Source organism: Lepisosteus oculatus, chromosome 15 (genome assembly GCF_040954835.1).
Source record: "Lepisosteus oculatus isolate fLepOcu1 chromosome 15, fLepOcu1.hap2, whole genome shotgun sequence".
NCBI classification, from domain to species: Eukaryota; Metazoa; Chordata; class Actinopteri; order Semionotiformes; family Lepisosteidae; genus Lepisosteus; species Lepisosteus oculatus.
In genome coordinates, this window is record NC_090710.1 from 14,316,566 (window position 1) to 14,339,329 (window position 22,764).

A 22,764-nucleotide genomic window follows, 5' to 3' on the forward strand; every position below is an offset into this window, starting at 1 on the left:
TTTCACTCATTTCTGAGTATTGATTAACACCCATTACTAGCCTCACGTTGCCACTTTTCACAGTCATGTTTTAAATATACAATGTATGAATGATGTTGATTGTCTTTTAAAAGGTACAATGGTATATTCTCTTTGTTTCTGGATTAAACTGTAGTGAACATAAAAACTTTTTGTCTAAATGCACTTTACATACCAGGGAAAAACCAGGACCCCCCCCACCCAAAAGAAAAATAAATCATACAAAGTTTTGCTCCCTTTTTTGAATTGTCCATCGTATTTTACTTTGTGTATTCAGAGGGGGGTAACATATAGAGATCACTTTTCTTTAGGCTGTGACAGGCCATGTATTCATTTTTAAATTTCTGCGGTTCGTAGACAGAATGTCAATTAATATACTGTGTGGAATCATGGTAAAAATGCAGAGAACAATCAAAAGTTTGGCTTACAGCTATGAAGAGTACCAAGACATCTATTAAAAGAAAGACAGACCTCCTTTTGGCTGAACAAGATCTTTTTACAACTAAGTGGTTATAAATACTTCTAGAATGTCATACAAACGTGTATTGATAATTGGTTGCAGAATCTATTTATACTAGTGCTTTTTACTTTACAATTAATATATTCACATAATAGTTTGATGATAAAGTTTGGCATTTAAAAAGAACATTTCCTTCACTTTTTCTTTTCAATGTATAGTTTTACATCTCAAACATAGCAGTTTGGTGATTCAATATTATACTGCTTGCCAAAGTGCAATAGAATCAATGAATGAGTGTTCACTATAAATTAAAAAAAACAAAATGTGAACAAATTATAAATGTCATTCTCTGTAAATATAAATATTAGGCCTTGTCAATCTGTTTGTCGTCCTCCTTTAGTTTTTACTTTTGAATTGTACATTTTGTTACATTTGTTTTAAAATAGCATCAATTTAATCAAAATGTGTTTTTCAAAATTACGTGAACCAAATTGAAGATAGAAATTATTCACTATAATATCATCATGTTTTGAAAGAAAAAAGTGAAATAAAGTTTAAATGGATGATGTCCTTGAGCTAATGGAGAGTGTGATACCCAGACGTATTATTGTCATCATCTTCTGACTGCTTTTTGACCTTACCACCCCAGAAAGAAAAGCCTCACATGGCCTGTAATCCTTCTGTTTCCTGCTACAAGTCAACAAGTAAATCCTTTGTCAAGAGATGTAGTAGGGCCAATTATTTTTACTGAGAAAAAATTTTCCATCTTTCCTTATCCTTTTCCGTATCTTGCCTTGGGCCACGGTTATTTTAACAAGGTGAGGGCATTATGGAAAGCTGCAGTGTCAGTGCAATTCACCATAAAGAGCCCCTCTCTGTTTCTAGCTTTTCATCCCCACCAATTTTTTAAACAAGTCTCAGATCTGCACTCTGTCCACCCTTGTCTATCTGTTAAACAATATCTCCATCTATAGCCAATGATGAAATTGAGATCCCTTCTTAAATTTTCTATATTGAATAATTTCACTAGAGATATAGCCGACAGGAATGGTGAATTGCAAGCAGAGATGAAAAAAGATAATAGGCAAACAGAAAGAAAAGGATATTGCATTGAAGGCTAAAATACATAGACTTGATGTTTGGTATTCAGTTTTTCAGTCACAAAAATTGAATACGTTTTTGGAACAATAAAAGGAAACTTTCAAATAATAAAAAGGAAATGATTGATGTTTTAGGTCAAAAAGCTATTTAATTTAGGTTTTTACCAAAGATATCAACAATACATCTTGGGATATGAAGAGCATGGAAAAACAAAGGTTTCAGAAGTACTGAAAAAGTTTAAGATTGACAAATCTCCAATACATGATGGTATTCTACCAATTGTACTTATGGAAATAAGAGATACTATGTATTGGTCATTAACACATTTTTTCAACAGTTGCTGAAGATGGGAAGTAATACCCTTTGAAAATTCCTAATGAAGTGCCATCCATAAAGTCAGATTCTTTGACCAAGCCACAACTGTAATGAATACGTATATACAGTAGTATACAATCATGAGATTTTTATAATGGTACTCCTAAAATAAAAAAATAAATTAATTGCATGTAGTTGACATTCAATGATGGTATATGTTTTGATTGAGAACCAGTTATTGAGTTAATTCAGAATACAAACAAGTGGTGAATGCTCTTATGGGGGTGATGTAATTCAAGGAAACCTTAGGGATCTGTATTAGGACCATACCTCTTTGAAATCTATTTAAATTATTTAGATTTTGGTATGATAAGTAAGCCTGTGAGATTTGCAGATGTAGAAGCTGAAAATTAAGGTAAAAATACAGATAATTTAAAACGGGGCAAATATATAGCAGGTGATGTTTAACGTAGTTAAGCTCAGATCATTATGTTCAAATAGCAGTAATTTACAAAGTATGGATATAAATCAGGAAACACTGAGCTTGGAGAAGTTACTTTCTTTTGTGTCTTTTGTGTTTAACATTAGAATGTATAGTTGACAGTGTAGAATTACAGTATAGATGTTAACAAAAGTTAGACCTCATTTAGATGATTGTGTGAAATTCTGTTCCCATATTATAAATAGTTAAATGATTGTCCTATGCTGGCAAGTTAAAAGAACTCAAACTATTTAGTCTTAAATGGAGAGGACTATAAAGGAATCTGAACCAAGTATTTAAAACCTTTAGAGGCATTGACAAAATCAGCCCAAAGGACTTAACCAAATCAACAGTGAAACATGAGCCATAGGACACAATTGGAACATAAATGAAAATGATTTCAAAACTGAGAACAGGAGGCAGATTTTTACACAGAAGTGGGAGTCTGTTAAAAGCTCCTCAGCAATGTTGTTGAAGCCAGTACTCTGGCTTCTTTCAAGACACAACTGGATGAGTTGCTCAAATCACCTAGCAACTAGCAATCAAAATGGGCCAGATGGGCAGAATGGCTTCCTCTCATTTGTACCCTTTTTATGTTCTTATGTTCAAAGGGCTTGGTTTAGTATTAGGGAGGGCTTCCATCTGTTAAATTCCTTCAGGGCACACTAAAACCACTATTAATTTTCTTTGGCTAAAGCCTTTATCCAAAGTTGCTCAGAGAGATTACATTTACCTATTTTTTTACATACACATTTTTCTGCTAATTTTTACAGCGGTGTCTTGTTGGACCAGTATAGTAGCAGCAGTGTCCCTGAGATTTGAACTCATGACCTTCCAGTCAGGAGTCCAGAGTTTTGCCACTTCTTACAAATGCACCTTCTCCTTTTTTATGTTATGTACATGCAACACAACTTCGGATCTTCACTTTGTGACTATTGTTGTTTTACTTTGGTCACAACATAACATTCTGAGAATTTGGACGTGTTTTCTCTTTGCAAAATGTTGTAACATTCTCATCTAACTTTAATACACTACACCATTGCTGTTTTGTCCAATCATGTTATAGGCTGTTACTGGCTGTTACAGGTTTTTCTGACCCAGTTTCCTAATCTAAGTAAAGGACTTTCCTGTTTTCTGCATAATGTGTTCTCAAAAATGCATGTAAACGTTTTTTAAACTAAGTTTGGATTTTGCTTTAATTTCATATTGAATAATAGTCACTCCAATTTTGAAAAATGTGGTCGTGAAATTGCTCCGTGGTCACTTACATCGCTTTTGTCGTCTCACATAGCTTAAAAAAATGCAACTTCTAGAAGTCAAAAAGATATTAAGAGGCAGTTCAGTCATCCTAAATTATAGTTACTTTTTTAACCTAGCCTTAGCTTAAATTTGCTTTACATATATATTTTTAAAAATAGGAAAATCATTTCTTGTATTAAGTATCTAAAATCTGTATTTTATTGATAAATAATGACAGTTTATCACTTTTCCCAGCTTTCTAAAATTGCAAATTTATTTCATGTACATTTTTATAGGCTTCTAGCTAAAAAAAAACAGATTTTGAAAAGAGATTTGTTTCAGTGGATTTAAATAAACATTAGAGATCTGTCATTACTATGGAAGGAAAGTTAATCTCCCAATGTCTGCTTTTACTGATATTAAATAGGGTTTAACAAACATTTACCCGATAAGGCTTATTGATATTCAGTGCACATATCCTTTCTCATATTTGTAGTGGAAGAAAAGGAATGTTTAGCCCATGCACAAAAATATTTTGGTGTTCTAATTCTGAATGAAAACGTAAGTGTTTTATGTAAACTTTATACCACTGTTTAATTTTATTCATCTGTATGTATTTTTAGACTTAGTTCAAACAACTTTTTTAGAAAGCATTTGACACAGGTTCTCTAAAAAAAGGCAGAAATATGTAATTCTCAAAAGTAATTAGAAAGTTCAAAGCTAAGATAAGGCATTTTTACCTTATTTAATTTATTTAGTGCACTGTCATTATTTAGTGCACTTTACATAATGCACTGTGAATCTGGATTTCTGTCACACTTTGTGATTAGGTAGAATATATTAACATTCTATACACCTTTTGATCTGGAGTTTCACAGTACCTCATCTTTAATTTGAATCATTTTTCTGAATTGAAATTTGAGTATCAATCTGGATTTATGGAAAAAATATTGATAATTCATAGAAAAATCCACTTACGTGTTTGTTTTGTATGGACTGCTGTGTAAGAAGTGTCTTATTTTATATAATGTACTGACAGTGTGATGAAAAAAGAAAATGCAGTTAAAGTAAAATTCTGGTTTAGGTCATATAAGGTATATAAAGTACTCATGATATAGCAGAATTTACACATTTATATTATTCAAGTTGTGCTAGTGCAGTGTTATATAGTCAAACTGACTGCAGATCAGACCTAGGAAGAAAGAACATGATGATCCCTTACACCTATGAACTGATGTCCAATTTTAAATGTTGCTGAGATGATTTATTTGTTTGGAATGTCATAAGAAGCCTTGAAGTGACCTTGTTTAAGTTGGTGTTAATATATTATGCTTTGTTTTACAGCTGGGTGCAGAACTTTGGACATGAAGGCTTGGGATTACTTTTGGACACTCTGGAGAGACTACTTCACAAAAAGCAGTAAATACTACTTTCTCTTGCAAAAATATAACCTTCCGTTATCTATGCCACATCAGATTTCAAAAACTGTACTTTTCATTCATCATGCCTGATTCTATGTTTTTCTTCTTTCTTTCAGTCAAGAAAAGATTGACAAGAAGTGTCAACATAAAGTCATACAGTGCTTGAAGGCCTTCATGAACAATAAGGTACAGTAGTGCAATTTATAATGTGAAGGCTGTTGAGTGGAAAACTGTTCACAATTTAAACTGTTGAAAAATGTTGAGTAGAATCTGCTGAATGAATGTCGAACTGAATAAAGTTATCTGGTGCTAGAGTATTCACATGACAGTTATCAAACAATGAAATAATCTTTTCTATGTTTTTAGCTTAGTGCTGCAAATGAATCTAAATATTGTATACTCAAGGATTTGTGCTTAACTAAATTACAAGCTATATAGTATACTATAAACAAAGCAATAGAAATAGCAAAGGAGGCTTAGTAAATTTAGCTTATATGATTGAAACAAGTGTTCTTTGACTAAAGCAACAGCTTATAAAAAAGTGTAAATCTTTCTTTGCTTAACTTGCATTTTGAGAAGCTTCTTGATTCTGACTTTGATTAGTTGGTACTTAATTTTTCAAGTGAGCTGTTAATGTTTCTACTAAGGCCTTGTGTACACTTGGGTGGGTTCATATTGACCTTAGACAGTTGCAGGATCACATTGGCTTATTGATCTTTGTGAAAATGGAATTTCAGATGACTGCACTCATCCAGGCACAATGATAGTTTTTGGCTAGATAGTTAACTGCATGTCTGTAACCACTATTACAATTAGTCATTTTACCTGTCCAGAAGAATGTCATTCATATAGTGCAAAGATTTGTCCACACATGATCAAATTAGTTTAGGCATAGATTGTGAAAGTATGTAAATAATTTCCCTAGCAGTAGAAATAGTAATTTTGAATTCAGACATTTTTAATTATGGTTTATTTTAGGTGGAAACATTTCATTGATATTTTTTCCAATTAAATAGGTGTTTTTGACAATGATTGACAATGACTGGCTGAGCGCTTTTGATGAATTTTACATGCTTTTAGGACATTGTTAATTAGAATGTAGTATTTAAGTATATATTTATTCAAAACTCAAATCAAGCTATTAACTATTTTTTGAAGTCAAGTTTAAAATGGAAAGTGTACCTAGAGAGGATTACATCTTTAACAATCTGTGATGATGCTGCCATCTTGTAAGATATCACTCACAAAAAAATTCTTAGTGTAAGCTATAGAGATAAGTTTTGTGAATTGAGTTGCACTTTCTATAAAGTTGTAAACCAAAACAAAATGAACTGTTTACCTAGTTATTTTTATAGTTCAGCATATAAATGCTGATTATACTGGAAAATCTGCATTCTGCACAGAATATTTTTAATTTGGAGATTCATTTTCTTTCCTTTACGGTAAAAATATACAGAGTATATATTCATCTTGCAGATAATTGTGATGGCCTTCCCTCATATAAAATATCCTATGAGGAGAAAAAAGTCCTATCATAAATTATGATTCTTAATTTTAGTGTATTTTGCTGGGAGCTTAACTGATAAACTATGAAACGATTATGTTTGGCTATCAGTTTCCTAGTATTAATCTGTCATACCTGTACATTCTCTTTTGCAAGCCTGTTAAATATTCACAGTAGGTCCAGCATCCTAGAATATTTTATGTCATTGATTCAGGTAATACTTTGGATCCTGAGGTTCAGTCATGTTAGATTTACGGTGGTGTTAGATATCAAACCAGTACTGCATATTAAGGAAGTATTTAAGTTACTTAAATTACTTTGAAGTGCTTCGTTTGCAAATCAATCACAAATATGGGGTACTTTTTACAAGCATGTTGAAGTATTTAATTTATTTGTAGCTTACAATTATTTTACCTCAGTTTTTTTTTTGCTTAACCTCATGGGTTAGATGTGGTAACTCCTTACATTAGAAGTGGACACATTTTCAACTTAATGATCTTGTATTATTTGGGACTTTTGAAAAAAAGTATACTTGCAGAGGATGTTTACAGTAAACACTGAAAATCAGCAGATGCTTCGTGATTATCACTTCAAGGTAATACATGATACAGGATAACAACAGGTGTTGTCTTTTGTTTACTTATTTGTAACAGATGAAACTGAGACCTTTCATGGATTTTGTCTGCATTATGGTACTCATTCAGTCTAGAGTGACTAACTGCCAGGTGTTCATAACCAGCTGTTACTGTCTTCTAAACAATTGAATCAAGAAACTTCGAAGTAACCATGTGTTTTAGATGTTAAAACAATTAACAGCCTTGTTAATTGAGGCATTATTGTTGTAGTATGTTGTAGATACAATTTCAAGTGTAGTTGCAGTTTGTGACTAGCAAGGTATGAAGTAAAGGTCAAAAATCGTCCTGGGAATGAAAATTCAGGGGCACCAAGGATGTAATGAGGCAAACGCTTGGGGGGGGGCATTTAAAAATGGAATTAATTTACTGAAATAATTTCTGACATAAATCCCCATTTTTTTCCAGACTGAAAGGTTTTATTTTTTGGTCTTTCACAAAATAAAGATAACCCTTCATGTTTGAGCAGAGTACTATATTTTTTGTGTTTCCAACATTCATTTGTTTTTTCCTTATTGACATATATTTGAAATTTTAAATAATGCTCATAAAATGAATGGAAAACAATGTCTTTATTGTAAAAATGCATCACTAAAAATAAGAGATTTTTAGCCTGTAGATTCTACAATAATGGAAATATTAATTTCCAATTAAGATAATAAGCTCTCTTATACAGTATGATAAAGAATAGAGTCCACTACTATTTTTGCATTCAGATTACCTGGACGGTATATGGTTTTAGTGTCCCGTATCACAAGCCTCTGATGAAAATGATGATGATGGATCTTGATATCTGTACTTGGCTTCCTCCTGTTCTTGCTTGCCTGTCTGTATGGTTTAATGACCTCACTAGGAGTTGCCTGGTCAATGTTTATTTTTTAATATGTCTTTCTTAAAGTAATCTTATATAAATGGTGTTGTATAAAAAGTGCATTCACTGTGATTATGCACGTGTTTTGAAATAAATAAAAAAACACTATTTATTTTTCATAACAGTTCCATCAGTTGTCATAAACACTGCCCATCTGCATACTTCCCCCTCACCAATTGATCCAAAACAAATATCTGATTGAAAGCTGGGCAGTATCCACCTGGCCCAAACCCACATAATGACTTCTGATGTGATTGTTTTTTATTAGCCTGACACAGTGTCATTCTGGGCACCGATCTCAACATCTTTGCTCGATCTCTTGCACCAGCTCTTCATGAATGGGCATCTATTTAAAATCCTTCACTTTCGCTGTTGTCTGAGGGAGGCACAACCCTCCTTCCTATTCAATCATTTCTTACTCAGTGGTTAACAAATGGAGAGATGATTGTGCAGAATAGTGGGATGAAATCATATTATGGGGTGGTGAAAGAGGAGCCAAGTGGAAGGTGATCATGTAATTTCACATTTTACTATTTTTTTTTGTCTTTGCACTGAATGTTGTTATAATGTAAAGAAAGTTTAAAATATTATACAAAGGTTAAATACTAAAAGATTTGAGAAAAATAGGAGAATTGGAGAAGTGGTGTTAATTATTCCTTTTAAGCCTTTCATTCATAATCACCAATACTGCTACAGGATGGATGTGCACCAGTTAGTGTCAAGTACTAATATGGCACAGAGTACTGTGTAGTGATCTACTGATTACTGTACTACAGGGCTCGACCTGCCCCCCAAATGAACACCTTCAGTTGTTGAGCTGCTAATATTTTTCCTAATATTTGAGCCTCTTATTTTTGGTATTTTCAGTTGCACGATTTATGGGCTTGTTTGAATAATTATCAAAATCCTGTTATCTCCAACATTAATGGAATTAAAAGTACTTTGAGACATGCTTTAGTCATACTTGTAAAGTCTTAATCCTCTTGGTGTTACATTAATTAGTAAATGGGATGTTATTGTTAAAATTAAATATACATGTTTTTTTTTTTTAAAGTATGGACTGGAGCGAATCCTTGGAGAGCAGAAAAGTCTATGCCTACTGGCCAGAGCTATTGACCCACGACAGCCAAGCATGATGACAGATGTGGTCAAATTACTGTCTGCAATATGTATTGTGGGAGAAGAAAACATGTCAGTATATGTTCATATATTTTGTAATAAGTGCACTGCTTTTTTTTGCAATCTAGGAATATGTTGAAGTTCTCCATATTAGATGAAAGCGTATATGAAAGAGTATATATTTTTTAATGTATTGAAGTTATTATGTATATGGATGCAGCCATTTAAAACACATGAGGTGAAGGGCGGAATACTGCAACAAGTGCAGCAGTAGGATGAACAGCACAATGTAATGCAATTTTTATTTTTTCAAATAATCTGATCAAGAACTGTACTCTGTAAAACTGCCAGGTGAATCTGTGAATCCTTAATGTACCGCAGCTGCGTGTGCCTGTAATTGAAATTATTTTAATGATAAAACTTAAATGTTTTTTCACTGATTAATGGTTCCCTGCTAATTCTGTGATAATACCAATATGCTAATACTGTACTGTAGTGACAAATGGTTTAATTAACGAGTTTCACTCGTACAGTGTCAGAGTACTGTATAACACTTAACAGAATTATTATTTTTAATTACATACAGGCCAGTAGTGATCTAGTGATGCATGACTAGCGGTTATGTACTGTAAGTTTCAATGTAGCTGATTCAAGACTGTCCTCCTCCAATCAGAGTGACGCAGTGGTGGTTCAGTGGTATAATTCTTCCCTGCTGCTCAGGATGCCTAGGTCTGATTCCTGGCCAATGCCTGGCTCCTCTGAGCTAATCTTTTAATAGTAAAATATAATATATAAACTATTTTGACATTTTTATTCATTATATATATCACAGTAGATTAAATATTACATTAATTTTAAACATAACTGTAGCACTAGGATGGATGAACTTGCATAGTGTAGAGCTTTCTGTAGTAAATGTGGCATCCTGGGGCTGTTTCATAAAGTAAGATTACTCAGTTAGCTGGATATGTAAAACAATATTTTATTGCCCAGCCTGTTGTGAATAAGATTTTGTTTTCAGGTTTACATATGCATTAAAATATTTTATATTTTGTCTTAATGCTAATTTAAGTAATACTGCTTAACAATATGACAATATGCAAGATAAATTATGGATATATGAAAATGCTTATTAAATTAATTATAAAAGCATGAAGAGTAATTAATTTTATGATTTCTCTCTTCCCCACTTAGAACCTCATTAGAGATGTCTTTATCAAATAAAACAACTAAAAAAAAGGTTATTCTAATGGCCCATTGGCTGAATTGCAGGTGTAGTTATTAACTATCCGGACTTTGTAACTAATGTTAAAAAAAAGCCAGCTGAAAAAAAACATTTAAACATATTGTATTTTAATTAACAAATATAAGAATATAGTGTAGCCTACATTACACTGCAAAGAAATATAAGAAATAAGTTGAAATGAGTATGTCAAAACTTTTCCAAGACAACTACAGCAAGTGACCAAGTTATAGAATTTGATGTAAAAAAATGTTATGAAGAAGGTGGAATACTGTGTACCTTAATTTTTATTTTCCCCTTCTGCCAGTGTTATACAGTACTGTAAATATATAGTTATATTCATAAATTAATATTGTTACTACTAAACATTATACTTCTGTTATTTTTATTTTCAGGTGCCAACATTTCACTTTAGTTGCATTAATCCATATTAATATTTCATATCAAATGGATTTAATGAAGTAGTATAACAGATTTGGTGAAGCTAGCATTTCACTAACACAATAGGCACCACAAGTGCCACCTATCAATCTTGTCTGGACTGAAAAATGTAAATTCGACATTCTGAATCACACTGTGGTACAGTGCAGGTAGCTTACAGGTTTTAATGTCCATTCTGAATGGCTGCATCTGTATAACCATATCTTAGGCAATACAATTTAATTACAATGAAATTTTGCTTTCAGTTGCCTGACTTTTGAATACTGTTGCCTTGTTTAACCTGAATGAAGAAAGATAGGCAAAATTTATTCTTCAAACCCAAAGACAACTCCTGAAAATATCCTTTAATCATATTATAGTTTCCTTGACATATAAAAATGTTTCATATCTAAATAATAAATCAATTAAAAATGTTTTTGTGTATTAAATTATATAATCAAGATTCATCATCTTTGTGGATATTTTTATGGCTTGTTCCTGTGGTTAAAAAATAATAAGAAAAATAGATGAATCATTGTTTATTGTATGACTTTATATGTAATGAAATGTGTTTTTCAACTTAGTTTGGAAAAGGTCCTTGAAGCTATAACTACTGCTGGGGAACGGAGAAGCATTGCAAGGTTCCATCCAATTGTTGAAGGACTACGTGATCGGTCTGTGCAACTACAAGTAAGTACTTAAGCTGCTGTTGATGTTGTATGCGACTACTCCAAAATCTTGTTTTAAAGGTAAAACAAGGCATGCATGCATTGCAATGTAGCATCTGGAAAACATCCTATAGTACCTTCTTCTCCCATGCATTAACGACCTGATACTTTCTAAGTATTTAAAGTTACTTAAGTACATAAGAAACAATACAAAACAAAAACAAATAGCCATCCTAAACATTTTGCCTAAAAACACTTTAAACACTGCATTTTGCTTAAAAAGAACTGTAATGTGTATGGGCAAGGCCACAGAAGTCACTTGTGTAATGCAAAGCCATTGGAGTTGTAGTGTTTTGTAATGGGGCTATGTTGCATCTATTATATCCTAGGATATAAGGAAGGTACCTGATTTGTGTTATTTTTTTCTAGTTGAGAAAAAATTGTATATTAAGCTTGCCATATGTGAATCTCTTCTAGTAAAGAGACTGGTCAGTAGCTTGTTTTGAACACAGTACTGTACTGGTAACAAATGGGGGTCTGATGTAGGTTAAAGGACCTGAAGACTTAGGTTTTTAGTTCTGTCAGAATTGATTTTTGTCTTATTTCTAGTGGAATCCTACAGTGCATAAGTATATTTAGTATAAAAGACTGATAGCCTTTCAACAAAGTCAAAAAGTGTCATCATTATATTAATGTCTCAAAGATAATCAAACCAACAATAGCGATATTTTTTATCTTCTGAAAAAAATAATTGGTTTACATATCAGATAACAGACACTGACCTATACTTTAATTTCATCTGTGTCTCCAAAACAATTTTTTGCTATTGTCAAGTTACATGGCATGCGATCACTTAAAGTCAATTTTTAAACAAACATGACCTTTATAGCTTTGACTAGTCTGTCGTTACGGGGTCTTGATTGTTCAATGGTTTTGAAGGTTGGTATGTTTTGTGAGGTTGCTAAGAAAATTGTAAATGTAACTTTAAATCATGTACAGTGAGTTGAAAAATTATGATAAGGCGGTAAAGAGCAATCATTTTCTTGGAGTATGCTTTGGTGTATCATTTTGTCAGTTAATTTAACATTATTTTGAAGGATACATATACGAAAAATGCAAACTTCGTTTTGAGCAGGACAAATTAAAATAGTTGTTAGATGCCTAAATTATTTGAAGTCTGACCAAGGCATCAGTCCTTTAGATTGTTTGTATGTGTACTAATTATAATGTATACTAATTAACACTTTATTAGTAGAACTATGTTTCTACCTTTTTGCTGATCAAATATATATTTTATTGGTAGCTCCTCATATTACATCTAAATCAGTGATTTGAGTGAGAAAGTATGTTTTTTAACAAATTACTTATGTATTTCTGCAAATATTGAGAATTGCTCAGTGGTGAAGTTCTCAATACTTTTTTGAACTTGAAACTTAGTGTTTGTCTTTTTTAAAAAAATGAAAGCTTTCCTGGAGTGTAATTAGATGATTCCTACTGGTAGCTCACAACAATGATCCTCAGGTGCTGTCAAAACTAGAAGCTTAATGATTCTATGTAAGATCACACACCAACAGCTTTTGGGGTTTTGTTTGTTAATTATTAATTTACCTGAAATAGTTTAGCATTTCTTCTGGATTTTATACTTTCCCTGAAGGCAGATCATAATCTTGTGGACAATTTGTTCTCAGACGATATGTTGTGTGGTAGAGAGACAAGGACTTTGAAGTGGAAATTGGAGATATTGGATTGAGAGAATTAAAATCTTAATTTATCAATTGATTTTAAGATGAATGTAGGCAGACAGTATCAGAAAGCTGCAGTGTAGAGTTGTGGTTAGGACTGTGGAATTGCAAATGAAAGGTTATGGGTTCGAATGCTGGATTAGATGTTGTTATTGTACTGATGAGTGTGGTATTTAATTTAAATGGCTGCAGTAATTTGTTCTCAAGTGACTGATTGATGGAAATGATTGTTTATAAAATCTGAATAAAAGGTTTAATATATTAGATGTAATTTATTAGTTTTATTTTAAAATCTAAATATCATCAATAGCTTTACTGTGATTGCTAATTTCTTTAAAATATAATCAAATAGTTTTTTTGTAACTGTTAGTTAAATTGTATACGATTTTCCAATTAAGCATTTTCATAAAGGGATCTAAGCTTTTCCTACAGCTGGACATGACACTTTCTGGTCTGCATTTAACCTGGGTAAGCCAGCTGAGAGAAGGATTGCACTCAAAAATAGACTGAAATTTAACACACAAAAGATCATGTTCCTGTAGCCCTTTGAACTATTTGCAGATGTCATATTCAAACATTTTTATGGCTATCTGAACACAAACTAATGTTTATAGTCTTAGAAGTTAGTTTACAGAAACTGTAAACACTTATTGGAGGAACTTATTGGAGGAGGAACACTTATTGTAAAAAAAAAATGTAAATTGATATGCTTTATCACCTTTGCTCTGTAAAATACTAAATTTTATTACTTGTCAGGAAACTACATTTTTTACAACAGCAACACATTTGTTTAAAAAAACATCTATACTTTGTTTAACTTTAAGTGTTAAAAAGTCTGCATCAAATCATAGCTGAAGACAGTGCCCGCTAGGTAGAGTAATGGCATCACTGTTAACAAGCTATGTTAGGCTGTGTCTGGTCAGTACTGGAATGGGAGACCTACAAAGAAAATCAGGTTCTTGCTTCTGGCAGTGTGATGGACAGCTTCCTTCTCGATCAGAATGTTTGTTGACCCGTGACATTTACATTTACATTTGCCTTATGTATGTCACAGCAGACATTGGTGCTTGACAAGTTTGCACTTGAAAATAAAATTTCTAAACATCTTCTAAAGCAAAAAAGAAATCCTGCCTAAGCCTATTCATATAGTATTTATGAGCTTACTGACGATCATCTCCAGTCTGTACTAACCCATGCCTATGTATCTTTTGGTCACTACTGTATTTTTTGTGAATCAAATAAATTCAGTGGATGTGCAAGATCCAGACAAGAATCAAATAAGGATCCACTTTGAGTGTACAGTAAATGATCTGGATTTATTCTTTGGTATTTACTTTGGTATTTATTATGTCATTGACAAAGTGTAGGTGACATTTTCCTTGGCAGAGATGCATCTGTACACTATTAGTTATAAATGTAATCTAAACCTCCTGTGCAACTGAAGAAGATTCACTTGTGTTTTACCCACCAAAGAAAGTGACCTTTTTTAAAAAAAAATCACGCCCAAAGAATAGGTTTACTGGCCTTTAAAAAAACATGTATAGCTGCAATCCAACATAGTAGCATATTGTAAGAGAAGATAATGTGGAAAGCTGTTGAGGCTGACTCTGTATACAGAGCAAAGTCCAATGTGACAAGACCTTTTGTCAAAAAGCATCTTTTATTTATGACATTGTAGCATGAATCCAAGTGTTGTTAATGACTGCTTAAAAGCTGCACTGACTCCCAATTTTATCTGCCAAATGCTTGTAGAATAATGCAAGTAAATTTCTAATAGACAAGGGAGTTGGAGACATTAAGAAATGTTCCATGGTTGGAGGCTTCTTTTATGTTTTATTGATATTTTTTTATTTCTTTTGAATTTCTGATGGATAAACCTGATCCCTTCTAAGCATTGCGTTATTAATTTATACAGCCATCTTATCTTGACAAACACTTGAAGCGCTTTCTTCTGGCTGAAGTGTTACCCTTGGGGTAGGTCCTCAAGTTTCTGAATACATCTGATATTGTGCTTATAGTAATATAACATTTTCTTTATCTTTAGCTTCTCAAAGGTTCAATGCACAACATTTTATAACTGATGTGCAGATTTTTTGTTGAAAAGTTGAAAATTGATAGAGAATCATAAGTAAGAGATGATCAAATTCAGTTAATTATTATACATGTCATAACCTCTCAAATGTTTGAATCATATGGTATATAACATTTAACACTTAAGTAGTGTCACAAACCATATACAATATTTCAAAATGGGGGAAAATTAAAGCTCTGAAATTAACTCTACATTCTTGTGATAACTGTGAACACTGTTTCAATATTTACTGCTATATTAACTTATACTGTAAGTCTATGCTTTCTTTAGTCAGTCTGAATTCCGCCTCTGCAGTCAACATACACAATGTTTTTTTCTGACCGTACAAACTTCATTAGAATCCCCTGTCAGTACCAAATTCCATTTTCCACCAGCTTCCAAAGCTGTAGCATTTTTTGACAATGTTTTTATAAACTGGACTGATGTTATATAGTACCTAAAAACATGTATAGATTTTGGCCCATACAGATGCAGCCATTCAAAATGGGTGAGGTATTTCGCGGCATACCCCGGTGGGCGTGTCACAGTATCACGCAGTATCACGCAGTATCACGCGTTTCACGTGTGTCAAGGCGTCGCCTTGTAAAACCGCCAGGGGGAGCTTAACCTCTCATGTACAGCATTTGAGCCTTTAATTTTGAACTGTGTATTACAGCATGTTAATCATCAGTCATTAAAATGTTGGTATATTTTATGAAAGCAAGATTGCTCAGTTGGACAAAAGTACACAACCTACCTTTATCAGAAATATTTATGCATCAAAGCCTTTACTGAAGATATTACTAATAGTATTAATAATGGATGACTTTGGACAAGCTGTATACTCAAAGTATAATTTCTTTAGCACATTTGTACAAGCACTTGGAATCTGTCCAAGCCATACTTTGTCAGGCATTTTGTTTTACTTCAACGGGGCATAAAAACTTCCTTGCTTTTAACAGGGCGTTTCATAATTTCTAGCTACGAAAATGATTTAAAATGCGACACCTATCATTCAACTAGAGCTTAAAATATCACAAGGAAAAATACACACCGGTATTCCATTTCTCCCTAAACATTGTAAGCTTCGAAGTCTTTAACTAATGTGATACCGGAGTCAACAAGCATACTTTTAGAATTTGATTAAAAGGGAATATAATATGGAATCGCGTATCTAAAGAATTTAATAACGGTATGATTATATCAGTGTACTGCGGCAGAGCTATGTAGGGCTGTTTCGCCTTCCTGATCATGCAAGCTCTCTTGTAGCCTACTGGTCTAGGTGCGTGACTACCAACTGGCAGGTTGTGTGTTCGAATCCAGCTGGTGCTGGACTTTTATTTTAACAAACATTTCTTCGAAAAAATAGGTAAGCGATATTATGGACAATCAATTGACTTTTATATTTCAAAATATCGCAACATGATCGATATTTGCGATATTTTGAACATATCTTCCCTTCTGACAGCGGTTCCTGCTTCTATTGTGTGTGTGTGCAACAGTAAATTTTTATAGAGAAATGGAGGCTGGACAGTATGCGTTACAATATAAACATTTATATTGATTTAAATCGTGTTCTGATTTAAATCGCAAACGCGTGTTTAATTATGTGTTTTTTAATCATGATCAGGCTAATGCATTTCTACATTTTCTGTATGAACCAGCTTAGAGGTTCATACAGAAAGACATCTTGTGTTTAAATTGAGTGTAAGGTAATTTATGCTTCTAAAGTCATGGTCAGTATTGTTGTACTGTGCTGTACTGTGTCACATTATTTTATAGCGTTTTTATTGCGTTATTAAATCCGGTGGCGCTGTGTTAGTTTCCTGACTCACATTATTTAAACTGCGACACTGATCATTCATCTCTAAATAAACTTTATTTTATATAGCGTTTTAAGCGAATAGGTAATTAGATTGCTCATAAACCTAATCACTTTTTCTACATAAACACAGCGTGATTGCTCTCTGAAAATGCTTTTCCTTTATTTTTAAAGTAGGCTCAGATTTCAACTATAGATCGTATTATTATAAACTTTCTTGGAAAAATGTATTTTATGTAAACCATGTTTGCTATTAATTCATTTAAGGCTAAAATACGTTCATTGTCTTCTAATCGAGTCGAGTTGACATTGGAAGCCTGCCACACCCGGACCGTTAAACCAACGCATTAGCACGTCAAAGCCCATTGAGCCAGTATTGGCTTTAGTATCCCCCCCTTCTCCCCTCAATTCAATTCAATTCAAGGTGTTTTATTTGCATGACAGATGGGTACAAGCAGTGTTGGGTATGTATATTGTAACGCTTACAGCAGACAGGCACTGTGTAAGAGCCGACGCACCAGAGCAGCGCACCGAGGGAGCGTCTGCATTTATAACTTAGTTTTTAAAATTAGTCAAGCAATACGAAGCATCTCCTTTTACTTAGTGCCTGAGCATACTGCAACGCGTGTGAAGCCCATAAACGATATTAATTTTGGAACTTAAACATACAGTATATGGCTGGTCTCGGTACTTTAAAGAAAACATACACACCAGTATTCCATTTCTCCCTAAACATTTTAAGCATCGAAGTCTTTAACTAACGCGATACAGGAGTCAACAAGCATACTTTTAGAATTTGATTAAAAGGGAATATAATATGGAATCGCGTATCTCCAGAATTGGAGAAAAGGGTTGAGAATCTCCGATTCACCATCGTACTAATGGTTTCCCGGAGATTGGGTTAAAAAAAAAAAAAAACATACTAACAACTGTGCCATCCTACTCCTTAGTTAATACATTTTATTATTCATAAACAGTTAACATTGTTAGCAAAATATTTTGAATTATATTTAACCCTATTTTTTCTTTAGTTTTGTATTTAACTTATTATATGATAGTCAGACTTAATGTATATTTGAACAATGAAAATATATTTTTACAAGATTTAACATTAAGCACTTAAAATTAATATGGTTAATAATAGTAAACTGTAACATGCTGTAACAAGATCGGTTAAACTGCGAAGAAAATGCTTTCAGAGAAAATGTTTCAACCAAACCTGTTCCCACACACCCCGCCCCCACTACCATTAGAATATACACAAACATTTTAGCGTTTCATTCTGAGCAGAAGACCCTCACACCTGAAGAGTGCTGGCTGTGACGAATTAAACCGGTTTTACAGGTTTCAATCACAGACCATGTGACATGGGACTCAGTAAACTACAGTAACACCGTATTTGATAACGCTTTAAAAACGCTATAAAATAATGTGACTTGGCACAGAACAAGTTTACAGCACAGTACAAAGATAAATGCTGACCATGACTTTAGAAGCATAAATTGCCTTACACTCAATTTAAACACAAGCTGTCTTTAGCCCTCTAAGCTGGTTCATACAGAAATGTAGACATCTAGGCTCAGAACACACAGCTTCATTAGCGAATACATATGCAGGACAACTAGAGAAGACGTTTTACAGAGGATGGATTTTTAGAAACATCCCATCAGACATCCCATCATATTCACAACGTGAAATCTAGAAAATAATATTACGTAACCAAAATCCGCAATATGGAAACAGAACCTGTGTAATTGTTGATAGATGATGTACTCGTAACATTTTTTCAAGACGAACTACAACATTTAAAAAATGACTTGTATGTACTTGATATCTCTAATCAATCCACGGGTCCCAGCACAAAACGAAACTAAAACGCATACCGTTTCGCGCTTCTTATTGCTCAAAAGTAATTTGACCGTATGAAATGCATAATATAAACCTAGAAACATATACGTAAGCAGTACTTAAGCACTGTAGTATCGGTGTTAAGACATACCTCTCAAATACTGTAAATCAAGTTAAAAATATCTCAAGACCGATTCTGGTCGTAATGAAACCATGCAAGGGAGTTTTTATGTCCGTTGTAGTTCTTTTGCAACATGAATATAATTATATCGTTATTAATTTCTTGAGATACGCGATTCCATATTATATTCCCTTTTAATCAAATTCTAAAAGTATGCTTGTTGACTCTGGTATCACGTTAGTTAAAGACTTCGAAGCTTACAATGTTTAGGGAGAAATGGAATACCGGTGTATATTTTTTTCTTTAAAGTACCGAGACCAGCCATATACTGTATGTTTATGTTAAGATTTCCCTTCAGTGGTAAAATTAGATATGAATATTCAATACTTAAACGGGCACAGTTAAGACATTAAATATACATATACATATTGTATACAGTACAGTTTGCATACGGTAATATGTTTATGTTACGCGATTAAAAAATAAGCACCATTTGGTCCAGCACCACCATTATGTTTATATGGTTGTTTTTGTTGGTTGGTTGTTATTATGGTTATTAATAATACGATCTATAGTTGAAATCTGAGCCTAAATAAAAAGAAAAAGCAAGTGATTAGGTTTATGAGCAATCTAATTACTTATTCGTTTAAAACGCTATATAAAATAAAGTTTATTATTAATTTGCTGGACAGAGCGGTGAACATTATTATGCATAAGACAAAGATAACGATCCTGATCAGTTTAGAAATCTGTGTACGCTGTAAGGTTTTTACTTCTTAAACTTTTAAAATACACGTTTTGAATAGAAAGAAATCCTCTTCCTGGTAGTGTGTATAGCACACCAGCACGTCTTTTTTCTCCAATCAGAGGGGTGTCAGATAGTGTCAGCCAATCACCATTCTGCGTTGGGTAGCAACGGGTGACTGTTCTCAGGCGGAAGATGTAAACAGCTTAATGTTCGTGTTAAATATTTTTTTTTTAATTCAATTAAACGGGCACAGTTAAGACATTAACATATACAGTATAGTTTGCATACGGTAATATGTTTATGTTACGCGATTAAAAAATAAATAAATAAAAATGAAAAGTCCAGCACCAGCTGGATTCGAACACACAACCTGCCAGTTGGTAGTCACGCACCTAGACCAGTAGGCTACAAGAGAGCTCGCATGATCAGGCAGGCGAAACAGCCCTACATAGCTCTGCTGCAGTACACTGATATAATCATACCGTTATTAAATTCTTTAGATACGCGATTCCATATTATATTCCCTTTTAATCAAATTCTAAAAGTATGCTTGTTGACTCCGGTATCACGTTAGTTAAAGACTTCGAAGCTTACAATGTTTAGGGAGAAATGGAATACTGGTGTGTATTTTTTTCTTTAAAGTACCAAGACCAGCCATATACTGTATGTTTACGTTCCAAAATTAATATCGTTTATGGCCTTCACACGCGTTACAGTATGCTCCTATTCTTTTTATGCTCAGCTTCTAAGATTTCCCTTCAGTGGTAAAATTCAATATCTACAACGGGCACAGTAAAGACGTTTACACTAAGTCTTTCTACGACAGACCAACGGACCACGAGTGCCCCTGTCGGTCAACCAATCACGCACTGCGGTATCGCGTGTCATCATACCTGCGGTATCTGTACTGCGGTGTCTGTACCGCGCACTTTGAATGGCTGCATCTGTATACTATTTCACATCAATTAATAATGCAGTAATTAATACCATTTCAGAAACTTTTAATTTTAAATATTTAAATTACTTTCACTCATGTTTGCTACATGAGCAGATGGGGTGTGATCTGTGGGAAGAGAGATTTTCTTGATTCTGCCTTCCTCGTCCAATAAGACTACTGCCCTATGACCCAAGTGCCCAAAAAGGAATAGTGAGCAAAGCAAGGTGGGGTGGTATTTTAACTTTTTTTAAAAAAATTGAAACCAATAATGAAAACGTGTAATAAATAAATTTACTGGATTTCATTATAGACTGAAGATCAGATTTCTTGGTTTGTGTCACATTTTTCATGGCTATGAATTTGGTTGTGCCCTTATCATAAGACATATAAAGCATTGGAAAAAATATTCACTTTAACGTAGAAATGCTGACATCTGATTTGAGAGTGCTTGAGTACATGTATTTGAGATCAGTTTTCAAGTATCCTACATAAAACTGAGAGCAAAGACTCAACAAAGCTATTTATCCTTTGCTATTGGTTAATGTTGCTTAAAACTTTGATAACTGTATAACTGTAAAAGACAAAAGGTTAACTAAAGAACCTAAGGCAGTGAAGTTGAACATTTAATGATAATCACTTCAAGGAAGAGAAAGACAATGTCAAAAGCATTTTTGTTAGTAACATTTACAATAGCCAGAATTTCAACTATAGAGTTAGGAATAACAAATCTGCACAGGACATACAACCAAGCCCATGGTATTGTAATAATAAAAAAAAATCAGTAAAAGTTGATTTTCTGGTCTAAAAACACTTTAGCATAACAAGAAAACCTCATATTAACATAATGTAGTTAGAGTTTGCCCCAAAGCCCAGTAGCAGATGGATTTCTTTCCATGTTTGTAGATATGTAATTCTCTCATGCACACTGAACATAACATTAGAATTTTACAATACAGTAGCTACAGAAAGTTATTTTTAAAAATGTAGCTGTAGCTTTTAAATTTTAAATTGAGCGCATATTTATTAAAGATATCATAAAATGTAAAAGTAAATTGACCCTAGGGAAACATTCTCAAGAATGGATTTTACTTCAGTAGCACATTGTATCATCTGTGCATAGAACACTTGCAATAACAGTACGCATTTACCTTAGGAAAAACCTTGGAAAGGTGGATAGGAAAGAACCTTGTATATGTTTGTAATGTTTCATGCAAGCAATTTGAAATGCCATTAATGAGAATTAAATGAAATTAAAATTAAGAAAGAGGCTAATTTCCTAATTTACAGGAGTTTTTCTGTAATAAACAGTTGTTCCATTAGTATTTGTGCAGCTCAGACCTACAGACCAGAAGAACATGACCATGTCATTTCTCTTAGATGTGTTGTATTCTATATGTATAGAATATGGCTTTTTCTGCTCTTTAGGGAGAAACAAGTATTTAGTAATTTAGTCCAAAAAGTTATTCTGTTTTGGAAGGTAAAGTTTTCACAGACTTTAATATCTAGGTGGTCACTGAGTTACTTTGTACAGTAAAACCTCAGTATTGGTGAGGGTTAGCCTGCGAGGGTGAATTTGCAAATACAGGACTTAATACCACATAGAGTAAACAGGGAATGGTTATAGGTCTCCTAAAATAAGCATTTCCATAATGATATTTTTTTCATAATTATTAACTATTTAAGAAAGTGTTAGTAATTATTGATCACCACACACCCTAGCCACAGACTGTTTGACCCTCTACCATCTGGAAAACGGTACCGGAGCATTTGGCCCGGACTACCAGACTCAGAGACAGTTTTACCCCCGCACTATCAAACTATTAAACCAGCCTCTCTCATCTACGATCTGAACCTCACAGTGCCTTCTTTCTTGCCAAAAACTCAAACACACATTGAAATCTACCTATACCTCACATGTCAAGAAGCTCACTCTCCATAATTTTCTATCCTTTATTTCATTCTGTTGATGTATGTTTTTGCAGA

At 33.3% G+C, this 22,764-nt stretch overlaps 1 protein-coding gene across 5 annotated transcripts in view; it reads left to right on the plus strand.

Moving 5' to 3' along the window:
- LOC102697182 (protein diaphanous homolog 3) overlaps window positions 1-22,764 on the plus strand; it is a 461,123-nt gene that overhangs the window by 167,451 nt on the left and 270,908 nt on the right. For all 5 annotated transcript variants that reach the window (XM_069178992.1, XM_069178995.1, XM_069178996.1 and 2 more), the window contains 4 exons: window positions 4,959-5,033; window positions 5,152-5,221; window positions 9,097-9,233; window positions 11,409-11,514. In XM_069178992.1, the coding sequence (XP_069035093.1) occupies window positions 4,959-5,033; window positions 5,152-5,221; window positions 9,097-9,233; window positions 11,409-11,514 (388 nt within the window). The remainder of the gene's footprint in view (window positions 1-4,958; window positions 5,034-5,151; window positions 5,222-9,096; window positions 9,234-11,408; window positions 11,515-22,764) is intronic.